The 18,157-nt window shown below is 39.6% G+C and overlaps 1 protein-coding gene across 2 annotated transcripts in view; it reads right to left on the reverse strand.

Annotated features, from left to right (window-relative positions):
* FYB1 (FYN binding protein 1) overlaps positions 1–18,157 on the reverse strand; it is a 113,526-nt gene that overhangs the window by 17,755 nt on the left and 77,614 nt on the right. Inside the window, exons 7-15 of one of the 2 annotated variants that reach the window (XM_077816782.1) lie at positions 17,190–17,310; positions 15,363–15,522; positions 12,123–12,267; positions 8,645–8,670; positions 6,768–6,837; positions 5,573–5,713; positions 4,267–4,298; positions 2,793–2,862; positions 1,071–1,185 (exon numbers count right to left, since the gene is read on the reverse strand). In XM_077816782.1, the coding sequence (XP_077672908.1) occupies positions 1,071–1,185; positions 2,793–2,862; positions 4,267–4,298; positions 5,573–5,713; positions 6,768–6,837; positions 8,645–8,670; positions 12,123–12,267; positions 15,363–15,522; positions 17,190–17,310 (880 nt within the window). The remainder of the gene's footprint in view (positions 1–1,070; positions 1,186–2,792; positions 2,863–4,266; positions 4,299–5,572; positions 5,714–6,767; positions 6,838–8,644; positions 8,671–12,122; positions 12,268–15,362; positions 15,523–17,189; positions 17,311–18,157) is intronic. The other variant, XM_077816783.1, reaches the window with a different exon arrangement.

Consider the following 18,157-nt stretch of genomic DNA (forward strand, 5'->3'; position numbering starts at 1 on the left):
GGCTACCTCCTGATACTAGACATAAGGCAGAAGCCCTCACAATGTAAATTAATCTTGTACAAATTACTATACTTCTAAGGTGCTGAGCGTTGGCCTAAGTTTGCCATTGATTTCAAATGGCAGCCAGACAGGGTTAAGCACCATTGAAAATTGCTGCCCTTATCCAGTGGGTCTGAATATAAATAAGTCTACATCATTGCACTAACTTTTGTTCCTAAACTGTCATTTGAAAGAGCTAAAGTTGCCACAGGAACACACAACTAAAAGATGTATAGATTTTATGTTACTATAACATCTGCAGTTTAATTTAACTTTACCAAAAAGAGTGTCAGATAGATGAAGGCCAAAGTCTGAAGTAGGTCAATTCCTTGACTGAGGAGTTGGGTACAGAATCTCCTGAGTTCTAATCTGAGTTTTCACACTGATTTGGACAAGTCACTTATGATTTCTAGGGTGCTGAGCGCCCATAAACCCCTGATTAATTCAGGAAAACTGAGGATCTCAGCACCTCTGAATTCACCTCTGTGGGCCAGTTCCATCATCTAAAGAAGTGGGGATAGTAATATTTTGCTACTTCAAAAGGTGGTTGTGAGGATCAAGTATCTAACTTTGCTCAGCACTCCGAAGATGTAAATTGTCAATTATTACAAGCACTCACTGACTCTGTGTCTATGTGCAACTCACTCAAAACTGCTTTGATTTTATTTGTTTTTATTTCATTGTTAATCAAGTATTGACTTAACTGAGATAAGCCTTGTCCTTGAAACCTTTGTTCATGCAGAATATACTTACTTGCTGTAGTATTCCCATTTAAATTGATAGGATTTCTTATGTAAAGCTTTGCAAGATTGACATTTAGGGGGAGAAATCAATGCTGATGATTGGAATTTTTAAAGCTATGTTTAAAATATTGAGTGGAGTAAATATTATTCCATTAAAGCTGATCACGTGATCTCCAAAAATGAGTACTTTACCTTTCAGTGGCAGAAGAAATCAATGGATAATTTACAAATTAGAGAATAAATCATACAAGTATTTTCATTTTTAGATTGTATTCAAATAAGACTTACTTTAAACTTTTTTCTGAACTCTTTCTCCTCTTTTTCCATCTTTTTAAGCTTTCGTGTGTCTTTCTCATCTGATTTACCCCTTCCGAGGCTCAGAGATTTCATCATTAATGATGATCTAAAACACCAGATTAGAGACAAAACACAATTAGTAACATGTGATAGGATGTGATACACTTTCAGACTCTTCAGTAAACTTGCATTTACACTTCATTTGTCTTTGATCAATTTCTTTTACATCTACTGTGCTAACATGGATAATCATTACACACTATGAGTTGGATTTTTAAAAGCATAGAAAAGTAGGAATATTTTCTTTTCTATGTTTATTAGGTGTATGTGAGTTCTGACTGTTATTTATGTACAGTACTACCCACACAAAATAAGAAAACTATTAAAAAAATACCTCTCACCTACATACTATAGATTAGATAAATGACACCATTTTAGAACCCTATGCAGGATGTGGTTTTCTGGGGAACATGTATGCTTGTTGTGCAACAGGTTTTGTAATCTAGATGAACTGTGGAGCTGCCTGGATAGTTCTAGCCTCTCACAGAGTAGCAGCCTTAAGCCTATGTGACCATACATGGCCTCACTATTCCAGGGAATCTGCACCACACAAATATACACAAGGTCCACCTAGAGTGCCATTGTTATTTCCATGCTTGTGATGCTGTCAGACTGTCTGTGGCAGAGACTGAATTCCTTTGCCACCCTCCATCCCTCCACTTCTGGAAAGTTGAGCTTTGACTCCACCGCCTGTCTTTCTGATCTTTCTAGGGCTGAAAACCACAGAACCTTTCACACAGGGAGGCTGTTGAAATAGCCTGGAAATGGTGGGTCCGGTCTTTCCTTTGTATGTGGATGTTGCTAATGTTCTGTGTCTTTGTCACCTCCAGATTGGGTTACTGACCTGCTTTCTACTGGGGCTGTACTGAAGTCTATGATGAAAAGTCAGCAAGGGAAGTGTATGACAGCCTGTTTAGTTACTGGTCCTCTTAGCAAGTAGTGTAATACATCTTTGATCCCGGTGTATAATACATCAAAATACATAATATTAGTATAATACATCTCTGCCCTGATTGCCAGTTCATCTCCAGGTACAAAACCAGGTGTTAATGTAACACATAAGTCTCTAAGTGGTTTGGGTCCTGGATACATTAGGGATGTAACCTTAGAGGTTTTTAAGGCCTAGCTTGACAAAGCCCTGGCTGGGACGATTTAATTGGGGTTGGTCCTGCTTTGAGCGGGGAGTTGGACTAGATGAACTCCTGAGGTCTCTTCCAACCCTAATCTTCTATGATTGCCTTCTCTCTTCACATGATACTGGAGCAGCTGAGATCAACCATAGCACACAAGGTATCAGTCCCTAGGTTTAAATAAAGAGACTAAAGGCAGGGCATTTACAGCAGGAAGTCCTTGACTCTGGAATTCATTTCTCCCTTTCGGCCAACAGAGCCTGAATTTGTTGAAATTCTGGGCATGTTGCAAAGCCTATTTACTCTAGCAGCCTAATTCCATTGTTGTTTTAACTGCAAATGCAGGATTTGAACTTTTAATTTACAGTGCCAACTCCCAGGCAACGAGAACTACAGTACCTGGCAACAGCAAACAAGATACACAAGCTGAGTAATGTAACAATTTGCCATTAGCAAATACTTTGAAAATGTGTCACACCATATATAATCTTTTCCCACAAGTATAACTTTTATTTTCACTTACCCAATTTCTATTGGTGGAGGAGGGAATTCAGATGATTCTACATCATCATAAACATCATTGTCTCCTGCATCTGAAACAGCAGTGTTCAAAACAAAGATTAGTATGCAGTCTTTGGGAAGTGTATACAGTCCCAAGCTGTAACAAAATGTATGTTCAAGAGGACAATACATTGCAGCATGAAGTGTATCCATATATTTTATAGTTAACAGGCAGCTTTTCATTGTGGATTGTCTCACCATGCAGGACAAATTTACACTAAAATCAACCAGTCTTTTCAGAATAAAACAATTAATAATAAACAATGAGTATTCACTAACACTTTAATCTTTTTAAGAGTAAACAAGTTTTAGCACACGTTGTTTAATGCAGTGGCCTTTAATCTTCAATTTAATTAGGTCATTTCCCACTGTGCTACCTCAAAGTACGTATTTTTGGCTTGATTTTCATTGACACTAAGGCCATTTTACACCACACTGGTAACATAAAGATGCCTTATACTGGGTATGAATCAATTTTATGTTATCTTTATGATTACTTTATATTTTACACTGCTGGAGCAGTGGGAAGAGGCCATAGCATAAGTGAGAATCAGGTCCCAAAATTATACTTTGAAGCTGGACCTCTATGTTTGCAGAAAGGCACTAGTTGTTGATCAACACATCAAGTCAGTCAGTGTCTAAAAAAAGTGATTACAGGAAATGTAGGCTTAAGTTCTGGTTTTAGGCAGCAGCAGCAAGAATCTTAAGAATTTGCTTAATATTCTATAGCTGGGTTGATATTTACCAGTGTTTGTGGCCTTAACAAGAGAGTGCATTATTTAAAAACAAAACAAAACTGTTCATCACTTCTGTGTAATTGCACATTTTTAAAACCATGCATTCAATATTTCTTTCTAACTACAACTGTTTATACTGTATGATGAATGAAATAAGACATGCGGAAGAGAAAAATTGTTCTCTTTAACCTCTGAAGATAGGACAAGAAGCAATGGGCTTAAATTGCAGCAAGGGCAGTTTAGGTTGGACATTACAAAAAACACTTGAATAAATTGCCTAGGGAGGTTGCAGAATCTCCATCATTGGAGAATTTTAAGTGCAGGTTAGTCAAACACCTGTCAAGGATGGGCTAGATAATACTTAGTCCTGCCTTGAGTGCAGGGGACTGGACTAGATGACCTCTTGAGGTCCCTTCCAGTCCTACACTTCAATGATTCTATGACTCATAAGCAAAAAAGCATGACAATTTATTAAAGGTACACTGCCTTTTACAGACCCAACATTACATTTGTAGGTCAGCTAAGGTATTTCAAAATTTAATCAATGGGAAATCCTGATTCTTATTTTTGATATTTTTTTTTTCTGTGAATAACACAATTCAGAACAATATATGCAGCAGTGTTGGTGTGAACTACATTATGCTGCAAGAATTAATATAAAAATAAAACAGTAACAAATTACATTGGGTTATTGCTTACCTTTCCCAAACATCTTTACTGGAGGATTCATGCTGAAAAAAATGCAATCTTCATTAAATAATTATAATCAAATGAACAGACTTTCTCCTTATTTAAACCCGTGATAGCCAATTCACAACACTGGTGCTTCTCATTACCTATTGTTAAATTTGCGCCACTCCGCCAACACTAGAAACGGGCATGTGGTTTTTACCAGTGTACCAGGTAAACGTATTCAGAACTGGGGTACTCTATTTCTACTCTATTTCTCCATCACTGGTAACACTGGAGGAGATGCGCGAGTCGTATGACAACTGTGGGAGATAACCCAGAAACTGTAATTGTTGACAAAGCCAATGGGAGCAGGATTAGACCAAATAAAGGGGTTCTGCTGTGATTTTTTTTTTAATGTTTCTCCATATTTCATAGTCTTCTTTTAGACAGAGAGCATGTGATTTGTGGCTTCATTGAGTCTTTGGAATCAGAAATTATGGAGAACTGCTTGTAAGAATTGGAGAGGTTTTTTGAATAGGAGGAGAATCTGGTAAGAGGAGGAGACCATCTTTGCAATTCTTCTGTTTTGCATATTATCCATATTTTGGGCTCCTGGGCCAGATTCATCAGTATACAGCAGCTGGTTAGTGCCATGCTGGCGATGCAAATAAGAGTAACTTCTGCTGAGTTTATAACAAAGTCGTGTCACCAGAAAGGCACAAAGTAGCTGGGATGTTCTGATGAATAAAGCCCTGTTTTTCACAGCAAAAATAATATTTTAATTTAGTGATTGAGTTCTTTGGGCAAATAAAAACATTTTATTAACACAGAATGTTTATATTATACAATTGAAAATATGTCCTCTGGACAGTTCTAAGACCATATTATAGGATGATTTCATGTCATAAGCTTGCAGAAATCAATTAGTAAGCATTTTGACCCAGTTCAGCAGTCCATCCCTATTCATCAAAGGACTTAAGCACATGCTTCACTTTAAGCACATGCTGAAGTCCCATTGAAATCAATGTTTTACTGAATAGAGAAGAACTTAAGAATGTGTGTACATGCTGTGCTGGATTGGGACATCTATTCTCTTTGAATCTGAAGTCAAATGTATGTGCTTCATACATTCTGTCATTAATAAAGGTAGCATAGCATGGGAAAGGACATGCTGCAGTAGGTAACGGAGAGCAATATTATTTCAAAGTCTGTTTATCTGTGTGCAGTTTGATTCATGACTGATTAAGTTGCTGTGAGAACATGTTAGTAGCACATGATCAACACTATGTTAGCATTAGTTGTTGTGCACTGTATTTTCATGGCAGACTCTTACAAGGAACCTCCATTATCTTCTGCCTCATTGACTTTGGTTGTTTTCTCTCGTACACTTTTCTTTTTGTCATCTTTTCCCTTTAACATCTTCAAAAGTCCCCAGGACCGGAAGTCATTCTTATCTTCATCCTGTGATATAGACCTTTGGAGTATGCATGCAATTATCACAATGCAGAATGGGACATTCTCTCTTAAATTGGCCATTTTCAGCTCCTGGTTAATGCACGTAATTCTCCTTAGTGAGAACTAGGGGCATACCATGAAGTGAGAATAGACACCTATTAACTTATTTTCTAAAATGTTCGTACCTAATAAATATAGAATAAAAATGCTATTAGAACAACAGCCGTGCATAAACCAATGGCTAACTAAGGCCCAGATCCTGGAAATACATAACCACATGCCTAACTTTTGCATAGTCTTATGCAGATCAGTAAGGCTAGACATTTGATTATAGTTAGGTATGTGCTGTAGGATCAGAGTCTAAGGCCCCAAGCCTGTAATTGGCTCAGTGCAGTTGCAAAGGTCTGCTTGAGAGGTGTTGGTTGCAGACTGAGGCCTATATAGCACAAGCACACAAGATCGGACATACTGCAGTGTACTTACAGCAAAGTAGAAAGTGTTAAGAACAACTTTGCATTGCACTGGAAACCTTCCCAACAGTGCAGTGTAATGTATAGGAGACAGAAAGTGGAAGGAGTCAGAAAGTATCCCCTGTTTTAGACATTTATAATAAGTAACATCCTGGACTGGAAGAAAATGATCCATCTCTTTTAGGTCATTCACATTTAATGTTTGTATGTTGTCATTTAGCAAGCTAGCATCTGTACCTTTCTTCTCTTTCCTCTAAGGATCATTATGTTCAGTTGGGTTTTGGATGCAGCTTCTTTTGCTGCCTTTATTAATCCATTCCACATATTAATTATCCTATTGTTTAAAAAAATTTTCTCCAGAAGTACCATAGAGCTCAGTTCTTATCTTCAGTTCATACCTTCTTGTTTTTGATTCTGTTCGCTGCTGGAATAGTTTGGTGTCATTCAAGTTCTGTGTGTCTTTCTGAAGTCAATGGAACCATTCATGTTTACACCAACTGAAGAGCTAGCCAAATACTTGTTAATGATTATCCCAAATTTAAAATAAAAAGCTATGGGACTGAGTTCAAATGGGTAACAATCATAAATGATATAAACACTTACCTAGCATTAACATCTTCGTCATCAATTCCATCATAAATTTCTTCATCAGGAAGAGGAGGTGGGAACATCACTTTAATAGATTGAAAAGTGAAATAATCCATGAATACTCCGATTCTGTTACAGTGGGACATTAACCACTAGTTTGCTATAGGCTGCTACTTCTCTGAGGCACTTGTAATGTTAAATGTACTGGACTAGGTCCTCAGCTGGTGTAAATTAGCAGAGCTCCTTTTGTCAATGAAGCTCTTCTGAGTTGTACCAGCTTGAGACTGGCCGGTAGTAAGTAAATAAAATAATGGCAATAATAATAAGTTGAACATTGAAAACGAATAAGTAATTGATGAAAACTGGAGAGCTATTACGCATTTGACCAACTCAGTAACAGGGTTTGTAACTTTTTAATTTTATTTTTGTGTGTGACTTTAGTACAGGTGAAAGGTGCCAGATGAACATAAAGGTGCCAGACTGACATTCTTAAAGATTGACATCCTCTATTCATGTACAGAAGATGTGAATCAGAGGCAGCAGCAATGCAAGCTTCTCCATATTGGTGTCGTTCCGCCCCCTCCCCATGCCTCAATCCTGGTCTATGAACACCACCTGATGGAGTGAAAGGATAGTTCAGTCTCCGTGTCCAGTCAGGTTTCAGAGTGACACCCCGCAACTAAAACCTCTCCAACGCATCATCAAGGATCTACAACCTATCCTGAAGGACGACCCATCACTCTCACAGATCTTGGGAGACAGGCCAGTCCTCGCTTACAGACAGCCCCCCAAGCTGAAGCAAATACTCACCAGCAACCACACACCACACAACAAAAACACTAACCCAGGAACCTATCCTTGCAACAAAGCCCGATGCCAACTCTGCCCACATATTTATTCAAGTCACACCATCGTAGGACCTAATCACATTAGCCACGTCATCAGGGGCTCGTTCACCTGCACATTTACCAATGTGATATATGCCATCATATGCCAACAATGCCCCTCTGCCAGGTACATTGGCCAAACCGGACAGTCTCTACGTAAAAGAATAAATGGACACAAATCTGACATCAGGAATCATAACATTCAAAAACCGGTAGGAGAACACTTCAACCTCTCTGGCCACTCAATAAAAGATTTAAGGGTGGCAATTTTGCAACAGAAAAGCTTCAAAAACAGACTCCAACGAGAAACTGCTGAGCTTGAATTAATATGCAAACTAGATACCATTAACTTGGGTTTCAATAGAGACTGGGAGTGGCTGGGTCATTACACATATTGAATCTATTTCCCCATGTTAAGTATCGTCACACCTTCTTGTCAATTGTCTAAATGGGCCATCTTGATTATCACTACAAAAGATTTTTTCTCCTGCTGATAATAGCTCATCTTAACTAATTAGCCTCTCACAGTTTGTATGGCAACTTCCAACTTATCTGTATGTATATATATTTCTTCTTACTGTATGTTCCATTCTATGCATCCGATGAAGTGGGCTGTAGCCCACGAAAACTTATGCTCTAATAAATTTGTTAATCTCTAAGGTGCCACAAGTACTCCTGTCCTTTTAATCAGTCTCTGACCTCTCTGCTCAGACTGTCAACTGAGAACAATACTTAGTTGGGTGGGATCTTCCTTCTGTGTTGCTGGAGGGGGGGAGAAGGAGGAAAGAGACCAAGAAAGGTGTTGTATCTGATTCATCCAAGTTTCCACAGGTGAAAGACAACTGCATTAAACCATTGTGCCTCATAGTTTACCACTTGCTAAATAATATTTGCATACTTGTGGGTAATTACCCCATTATCTGGAAATCACAAAGGTCTGCATCTGTGGGTAAGCACTAAATAAAACACAAACCAAAAAATATATGTAATAAAAATAAAACTCACCTCCAGTTCCACTTTGACCACTTTGGCTGGAAGAACAAAAGAGCTTTTAATTCATTGTAAAAAGAAAACAACAAACACCCACACATTTTCTTGACATCTGCTCTAAATGTAGTATACTTTAAAACACATGGATCCATCCAAATACTACATCCGAATCTAGATGCTCAGATGGGCACTCAGGAAAGTAAATGTCCATTTTGCGTGCCGAAATACTGACCTTCTAAATGCCCAAATGTACCAATTCTTTCTCTGTCTTTCTTCACCACACTCATCACTATGATAGATGAGTGTCCATTAGGCACCCAAAATCAGAAATTGGTTTCTCTCTCACTGATGTACAAGAGAGCTCCTCATCCCATTCATGAATGAATAGGCTCTTATATGAAGAGAGATAACCCTAATGATTTGAATATGTCAGATATTTTCTGGTAACCTAGTATTTTACTCCAACAATTCCTGCCTCTACCCACTTCCTCTGGAATAGTTCATCCCAAGGAAAGAGGCACCCAAAACTATTATAAAGTAGCATTCTAGAAGAAATATGGTACAATTATCTATAGCTCTGTGTTTAATGTAAAAACAAATAAGGGGACTCGATCTCGTAATAAAAGTTAGGACCCAAATTCTGTGTGTATATAAACTGGTACAGATTCACTGAAGACAATAGAGTTATGCCAATTTACGTGAGCAGAAAATTTGCTCCTTGTTCTTTAAAACATAGTTAGCAATTTCCAACAAAGCCTCGTTTTCATTTGATTTCAGAAAGAAGTGCTACTATTTATTTATATTTGTAGGTATTTCTAAGGCACTCATCACTGTATTTAATTTTAGATGTACTTTATGTTCCTGTTGACATCAGTGAGAGTATTAATGGACTAATGTACTGCTTATTGTAAGTAAGGGTGGCATAACCTGACCCCAAAACTTTAATTCAATGTATATATAGATAAGATTCCATCCCCGATCATGCCATTTTCATAAGACATAAAGGTAAATAAATGAAATTATGCAATACATCTTAACTAGATCTGATCAAATGATGCCTTAATTTTCTAAATTTCATGTTCCTAGAGTATTCCAAGTGCTATATAAATTGGCATGAGCTCATTTTTCTAACTGTGATTCAATGCAACCAATAGCAGGGTTATAGCAACTTAAGCATTCCTACTTTCAAATCAAAACCATACATAACATTTTTTCTTTAAAATGCCTCATGCCATCAAATTTCAGTATATCATGAACTTCAGCAGTCTTAGGATTTTATTAAAAATTGGAGTAATTACCAATGACACATTACCAGTTACAATAAGTTTTGATCAATGAATTTTTTATTATGGGGATCTTATGTTGGTCTCAAAACATATTGGTGCATGTGTCAGATATTTTGATATATGCAGGATAATTCAAGCTCATGAACTGAATACAAGGCTATAAATCACTAGAGAAGATAAAAATGCCAGAATATAGCTTGAAGGGTGTAATGAATTACAGGGCCTAAAAGCAAGTTCCAGCCCTGTATTCACTGTACAGCCTTTTACTGTTATAAGTAATACACAAAAGTATAAGGAATCATCCTTAAACCCACGTATATAGTCAACTATTTTCTAAATTATCCAGTTTAATAAATAAATATGAATCCATCCTGATTGGCTGTTGAAAACACAGCACACCTAAATTCCTTGAATTGAGATGGATGATTGTAATATCCATCATGAAAAGGAGAGGTCTAAAAATGCTTCTGCAGTGAGGTAATTAACGCTGGAATTGACTCTGACCTGGTCTAGTGAGTGTAGCTTGATTCTCCGGTATGGCTAAACTGTGATTGGCATAATCCAATGCGCAGCAGAGGAAGGTAGCTTTAAGCAACCTCTCTGCTCCCAGCTCCAGGGAAGCACTAATTGCTCATTTGGGCCCCTCTTAAAATAGGGAGAAAATACTATCCTGTTATTTTATGTCCAGCCGCTCAGAGCAGCCAGGGGATATTTTGGCAGCTGAGGAAAAGCTGCATGCAGCCGCAACCCAGCCACCTCCCCTTTATTCCAGCCACACGTGTGTGTCAAGAGATGGGGAGTATCCTAGATACTAATAGGAGGGCTGCATGCCACTGGAGAATTCTCCTCCAGAAGGGAAATCCTCCACAGCCTGGATATGGCATTTGTTGAGGCTGCGAGGTTAACTATGTTAGCCACTGATCCCTCCCAAGGTCTATCCCAGTCATGCCTCCAAACATCCCTCCACATTTGTGTGAAGAGACACAGAAGGCCCAAGGCTTATGGGCTGAGGGAATGCATGGGGGTGAGGAGTACACCTGTGCAGCTGCAATGCTTCCTTCGCTTTTAGGGCCTTTTGTACCTGTGGACTAGAAAGGGCATCATGCAACTTTAAGAGAGAAGGAGAGAACTGTGTTGTTTGTTCTGTGATCTGTTTTGTGCTTCATCGATGGGAGTCCTGCAGTTCATCTCATTTCCTTCTATGGAGTTCTGCTAGTATTTTCTACACTTCCACTGTTATTTTCCTCTATTATGCATAAATGCTTCTAGATGCTAGATTCCTTCTTTCATTCTTACTTCTCTCACTACTTCATTCTTTTTAGGCCAGTTACATTTTTCTTATATGATTAGCTGTTTTTCATTTGCTACAAGAGTCTGTTTTATATTTGTAAAAAGTTGAGCAGTGTCATAAATTGTGGTAAATAGAGAACAGCCACTCTGCTCACAGCCTAGCATGCATCTCATTGGGCCAAATCCTGAAGTCCTTGTGAAGTCAGTGGAGGTTTTACCTAAACAAAGGCAGTGTAACTACTGAAAAAGAATTTATGGATTTCATCCAGAGTTTGCAGTTCAAAGTCATTTTCTTCTCAGAGAGAATGTAATTAGCTAAACGAGGTAGAATTTTGTCTTCTTTCATACATCTCAACGCTTTATGGGAGATATGACAGTAAGTTTTATGTCACCCAGTATTGTTTTGATTGTATCGACAGTTTAATGTTCTGAACCTAGAGCTGAAATGAATCATGAAATGATTTGGATGCCTGATTAAACAAGCAAGATGGCTTCTGAAGCTGAAAATATTGACTAAGACAGGCATATTGAACAGATTGGCTTAGATACTGTAACTTAAAGTTACAGACTGCCTGGAAAGAAGTCCCACAATGCCTCCAACTCATACAGTGGGTATCATTAAACAAGCAGCATTTAATGTGCCATGGTTGTGAACTTCACCATGGAATTTGTAGTATTTCCCATTCTAAGTACAGGAAATATTATGGTAAAACTCAAATGCCTCAGACCAGCATATGCTGTTTTTTAAATCATACTCACTGTAATTTCAGGTATTTTAAAATCTGATGTTTTGTGTCAGCAAGAATATATAAATTAAAAATGCTTTGTTTCTGTGTTGTAGTTTTCCTCATTTGGGTTGGTTGGGTTAATCTATCAAATTGGATTAAATCAACTTTCTTGAGTAGGTTCACACATACCTGCTGATACTATCCTGCTCTCCAACATCATCATACACTTCTTGGTCATTGTCTACACGTCTCAGGGAAGCACTCATGGAAGGTCTTTGTTTTCTTTTTAAAGAATCATAGTCAATCTCCACCACGATTGTTTTAATGTATCCATCTAAAACAATGAAAGTTTATGATCAAGCACCAATAATTTTCATTTCACAACAGCTAAGGAAGAACTTTAATAGAAGGCTGAGAACTCAAATGATTACCGCTGTATTGTGTGGCTGAATAACTCTATAGAAATGTCTGAATCTAAGCATATTGGGCCTTTATCTCCTCCACTTACACTGTGCAAATCAGGTGTAACATCGTGGAATTCAATGGATTTAGACACACTTGGGTCATAGGAGAATCAGGCCCCTTGTCGACATAATCACTCCACAGATATCCACTAGAGACCCTGGGTCGGATGCTCAGCTGTAGCAGAGGAGCGTGCAGTGCAGCTGGTGGGGAGTGTGGCAAGTGGCAAAGTTGCTTTAAGACACCTTTTCTCAGTTAATCCTGGGGTTACTGTGCAAATGGCCAGTCCTCCAGCGTAACTTAGAGCAGTCTATGGTCCAAATAGGCTAGTAGATAGAGCACTGAGATGCAGGGACATTATAGCCACACTCCTTATGCTGTGAGCTCATAGAGAAGTACATAGGAGTTACTATGCCGGCCCTTTGCCACTGCAGATTCAGCCTACATGGGGGTGATCCTCTTGCTACCTGGGTTTCCTGGCTGGAGGAGCAGTACAAAGCAGCTTAGCTCATCTGAGGATTGGAACCTCCACCTATCACTTCCACTTGACTTCACTATGTAGATGTCCCTGGCAAAAAATCTATTATAATAAGATGGATTTAAACACTAAACTAAACTGGATTTAAACACTAAACTGCTAGGCGATAAAATGATGGGCTTGCTGACTACACAGGCTGTATTTGACAATAAGCATAAATATGTTCTTTCAAAAATGAGAAAAGCACATAGGAATGAGCACAGAAAACCTTCCTCCTCTCCTGCTGCAGTAGTCCAATTTCTGATGCATTTCCCTCTAACCTACATGTGAATTCCACATGAAAATTAAATAACTGGAAAAAAGAAAACATATGATGGAAACTTGGAAAGTAAATTACAAACAAAGCCATTGTTCCTTATTTCAAGTGAATTATAAATACTGTTTTTTATACCATCTGATACTCTCATTCCCTTTTCAAGCCCTCCCCTCCCTTATCTGTTTGTATGCTTTTAAGTAGGCAGATAAGATTCCGGTTGAAACATTGATGAACTACACTGAGTTGTACCTTTAACCTTCACCAATGGGAAGGCTGGTACAACTTCTGCTTTTGCTGAAATAAAAATCAGTTTATGACAAGCCAAAATAAGTGAAACTAATTGGCTTGCAACAACTGCACAAGAACCATAACTCCCCTACAGAGATTTTTTTCTGTGTGTATAAAACCTCCCGAACAGAACGTATTTTTAAAAATGAAAGGTTCTTTTAAAGTATAAATTAGCATGCCTTTTCTCATAAAGCACTTATGCCCTGATCCAGGAAAGCATTTAAACATGCAAGTAGTCCCATAAAAGTCAATGGAACTACTAATGTTCTTGAAGTTAAGCCTGTGCTTAAATGCTTTGCTGGATCAAGACCCTAATGCCCGGGTCTCTGTAAATTAGAGACCAGATCCTCAGTTGGTGTAAATGAGCATAGTTCCACTTATTTCACTGATTTACACCAGCTGATGATCTGGCCCTAGCTGCATATGTGTGGGAGGGGCTGGGGCTAAAGGTAGGGGAAAAAGAAAAGATACATTTTTGATTTCAAAAACAACTTTTGATGTTAGGAATCAATATTCAGATAAAAAGTTGGAATGTTCCCATTTTTTCTTGAGACTGGTAGGAAGTTCTAAAGGCTACTTCTCTTCTTACTTACACTCCTCTCACTTACACCAGTCCTACATCTGTGTAACTCCAGTGACTGTAAATGAGGGGAATATTGGGCCCTTTAGTCTTCTGAATGCAACATTTTATCTAATCTCTCTCTCTTTTTTAACAGCTCTGAAAATACTTCCACAGAGGCAGGCTCGGTGCTGACACTAAGGCAGACACACTGAGCCACATCCTCAGTGGATGTGAAATGGTGTAGCTCCAGTGAGAATCTGGCCCATTGTCCTTAACCAATCCCAGAATCTCTAAATTTGACACTCTGTTGTACGTAAGGACAGGTTTCAGAGTAGCAGCCGTGTTAGTCTGTATTCGCAAAAAGAAAAGGAGGACTTGTGGCACCTTAGAGACTAACCAATTTATCTGAGCATAAGCTTTTGTGAGCTACAGCTCACTTCATCGGATGCATAAAGTGGAAAGTACAGTGAGGAGATTTTATATATACACACAGACCATGAAAAAATATACATTGTAAGGAGAGTGATCACTTAAGAAGAGCTATTACCAGCAGGAGAGTGGGGTGGGGGGAGAGAAAACCTTTTGAAGTGATAATCAAGGTGGGCCATTTCCAGCACATTTCCAGGAGTTAACAAGAACCTCTGAGGAACAATGGGCGGGGGGGTGGGGGGCGGAATAAACAAGGGGAAATAGTTTCACTTAGTATAATGACTCAACCACTCCCAGTCTCTATTCAAGCCTAAGTTAATTGTATCCAATTTGCAAATTAATTCCAATTCAGCAGTCTCTCGTTGGAGTCTGTTTTCGAAGTTTTTTTGTTGAAGGATACTCACTTTGAGATCAGAAATCGAGTGGCCAGAGAGATTGAAGTGTTCTCCGACTGGTTTATGAATGTTATAATTCTTGACATCTGATTTGTGTCCATTTATTCTTTACATAGAGACTGTCCAGTTTGGCCAATGTACATGGCAGAGGGGCATTGCTGGCGCATGATGGCATATATCACATTGGTAGATGTGCAGGTGAACAAGCCTCTGATAGTGTGGCTGATGTGAAAGCTTATGCTCAAATAAATTGGTTAGTCTCTAAGGTGCCACAAGTACTCCTTTTCTTATTGTACATAAGTTTACTGTACGAGCTGTGCCCCATGTCAGATTAGCACAGCAGTATGAGATTTGGCAATTTATGCTATATGTCCTTGTCCATATTGGCTGGGGACCCAGCCTAGCTAATATTACTCTCTCATGTAATGCTGTGTGTACTCAGGCAGTCAGTGTTTGACAGGGCAAACATTCAGGGGTAAAGTGGAGAATCAAAACGTACAATATCCTTTTGTTGTCCTGCCCAGCCACTTTCCTTCAGGGTTGTCTGTAATACGGATGATTTCAATATTATCACCCTGTTTGACAGTCAGCTCATTCTTCCCTCCCTTGTAGTCCATGCAAACTCGTGCCTGATGAATGACTTGGATGGGTCCTGATAACTGCACAGAAAAAGCAATAAAAGAAGTCACACACACATACAAACATGCGGAGGATGTGCTGATTGCTTTGACAAAAATTCAGATGAAACACAAAACAATAATAATTTGTTTTCAGTACCACCCACATCAGCTAGGCACTTTGCGAACAAACAAAGGCACAGGCCCTGCTCCGAACAGCTTACACTTTAAAGACAAACTAAAAAGCAAAGGGTGTAGGGGAGGGATACAGCATATAATTAAAGTAGTTGAGATAGTAATTGGCCACATTTTGAGAATACAATGGATTAATAACATAGGGCTAGATTATGTAACCCTGGTTCACATAGGTGAACATTCATTTACTCACAGGAGCAGTTCCATGTACTTCAGTAGGACTGTTCGTATGAGTAAGTGCTGACCAACACATAATGATCTTTTTTTCAAGATATGCTGTACAGATGATCCCCAAGTATCCAGAAGCTGGCTACAATCAGCCAGTTTCTTGAATTCAGGCATCATGAAAGAAGTGGCTTATAGGACAGATTTGATTGTAGATTGGGTAGTGGCCATGTGGAGCAGTGCAGAAAGTCTGTGCATTAGGGGCAACAAAAGAGAAGATATCTGCTTAGATGAATACACCAAGGTGTTTGTTTGCGTGTTTGCATTTATGGATAATGATACATTTTAGCCTCCATGATAGGATGGTCGATAACCTAAAAACACTGAGGATGTTAATGCTTATACTCCAGCCAAGAATTCGGTGTGAGAAAGGGATTTTGGTGGCCATATCCCTGAAAAACACACAGGTAGATGCATTGCTATGGTGTCCACTATTTACTATCCCAAGTGCCAAATCTTTGCAGCCTTTCCACAGTGGTGGGATGTCCTAGACACAGAAGAATCACTGTGGTTTCTTTGTAGGAACATGGCAGGGGGTTGTGGCCAGGCAACAAGACTGGTGGAGAATGACTAGTGGGTTTGCAGACTGCATGGGTCCATTGGTTACAAACTATGCATACAGGGCTTTGGGGCACAATGAACTTGGCTCACTACTACACACCATGGGCTTTAGCACTGGCTGTGGCTCAGCTGCACAGGTGCCTCATTCCCAACCTCTCTACTGAACTGGGAGATTTCATACTTCTGTCCCAAGTGTTGCTCCTGCAGGCAAAGGTCATTTACAGGCTCAATCCTGGAAGGTGCTCCAGCCCCAGTTAAGCAAAGCATGTGTTTAACTTTAAGCATGTGAACACTGTGAACCTAATTCTCCTTTTCACTAAGGCCCCTCTATGCTACCTTAGCAGCGTAAAGGGGCTGTAAACTGTAAAGTACAGTTATATATATGTTAAGGCCCTTTTACACTACCAGTGCACGTACAGGAGACTTTATGGAAATGAGAATCAGGCCCTGCAAGCACTGAAATACTTGTGACTTCAACGGGAAATTTCACATGCTTAAATTCAAGTGTGTGTTTAAGTTCTTTTGGGGCCAGCTGGATCGAAGATCGAGCCGTTCCTGAGGCTTTGTCCAGGGGACAAACCTTCACCCCAAATGCCAAGCGAGCTGGCATCACCATGCAGCTTTGCAGCCAAACTGTGTCCTTGCACTGTAATGTATGTTTTTAAATGCACAAGGCTAAATAATGACTGCTGCACTTCTGTGTGTAGCCTGCTAGAAAGGGACCTTACTTTGAACCGCTTTCTGATTTCTTGCTCTTTCTTTTCTTTTTCCCTTTGTTCTTTCTTCTCTTGTTCCATTTTTTTCTTTTCTTCCTTCTCTCTCTTCTTTTCTTGTTCTTTTGATGTGGCTCTGAACAATGAAAACAGATTATTTCACAGGTAAGGGGATGAATGTGGAAGTGAGTGGGCAGAAGTGGGTAGGCACTCACTAGAGCTTTCTCTTCCAAGATCAGCAAGAGCAGCTAGGAGGAGACTTCTCCTAATAAGAGCATGAAAACATTTTCTGAACCCTATGGTGGCTGGTCCTGCATGGATGAGCTACATATGGGAGAGGGTATTTACAGACTCTTTCCATGCAAGACATGTGCACAGGATGCAACCATAATTTAGCTGGCTATGCTGGAAAGGCCCAACGTGACTGTAGCCCCAGAGGGTATGTCTATACTGTAATTAGACACCCATGGCTGGCCCATGCCAGCTGACTTGGACTCGTGGGGTTTGAGCTAAGGGGCTGCTTAATTGCAGTGTAGACATTCAGGTTCAGGCTGCAGCCCAAGCTTTGGGACTCTCCCACCTCACAGGGTCCTAGAACCCAGGCTCCAGCCTGAGCCTGAACCCAAATGTCTACACCACAATTAAACAGCCCCTTAGCCTGAGCTCCAGGAGCCCTTATCAGCTGGCACAGGCCACCCACGGCTTTTTAATTGCAGCGTAGGACACGTCTGAGAAGCATGGCCCTGCTCCTGCATGCTGGACAGCACCTGGGGTGGTATAGGGAGGACTGGCTATAGCGTTGGAATGCATAGCAAGACTTGTTACTCCCCAGCACCCTGGAAGCATTGTTCCTAATGATGTTCTTCCCCACTGCACAGCAATGAGTCTCACAGATATAATGTAGCCCCCCTTTTTTGTGTACTTCTGCTGAACTGACGTGAATGGGCCCAGAGGTTGAACTACAGCATTACCCTGCGTACAAC

This window comes from Eretmochelys imbricata, chromosome 5 (assembly GCF_965152235.1).
Source record: "Eretmochelys imbricata isolate rEreImb1 chromosome 5, rEreImb1.hap1, whole genome shotgun sequence".
In the NCBI taxonomy this organism is placed as follows: domain Eukaryota; kingdom Metazoa; phylum Chordata; order Testudines; family Cheloniidae; genus Eretmochelys; species Eretmochelys imbricata.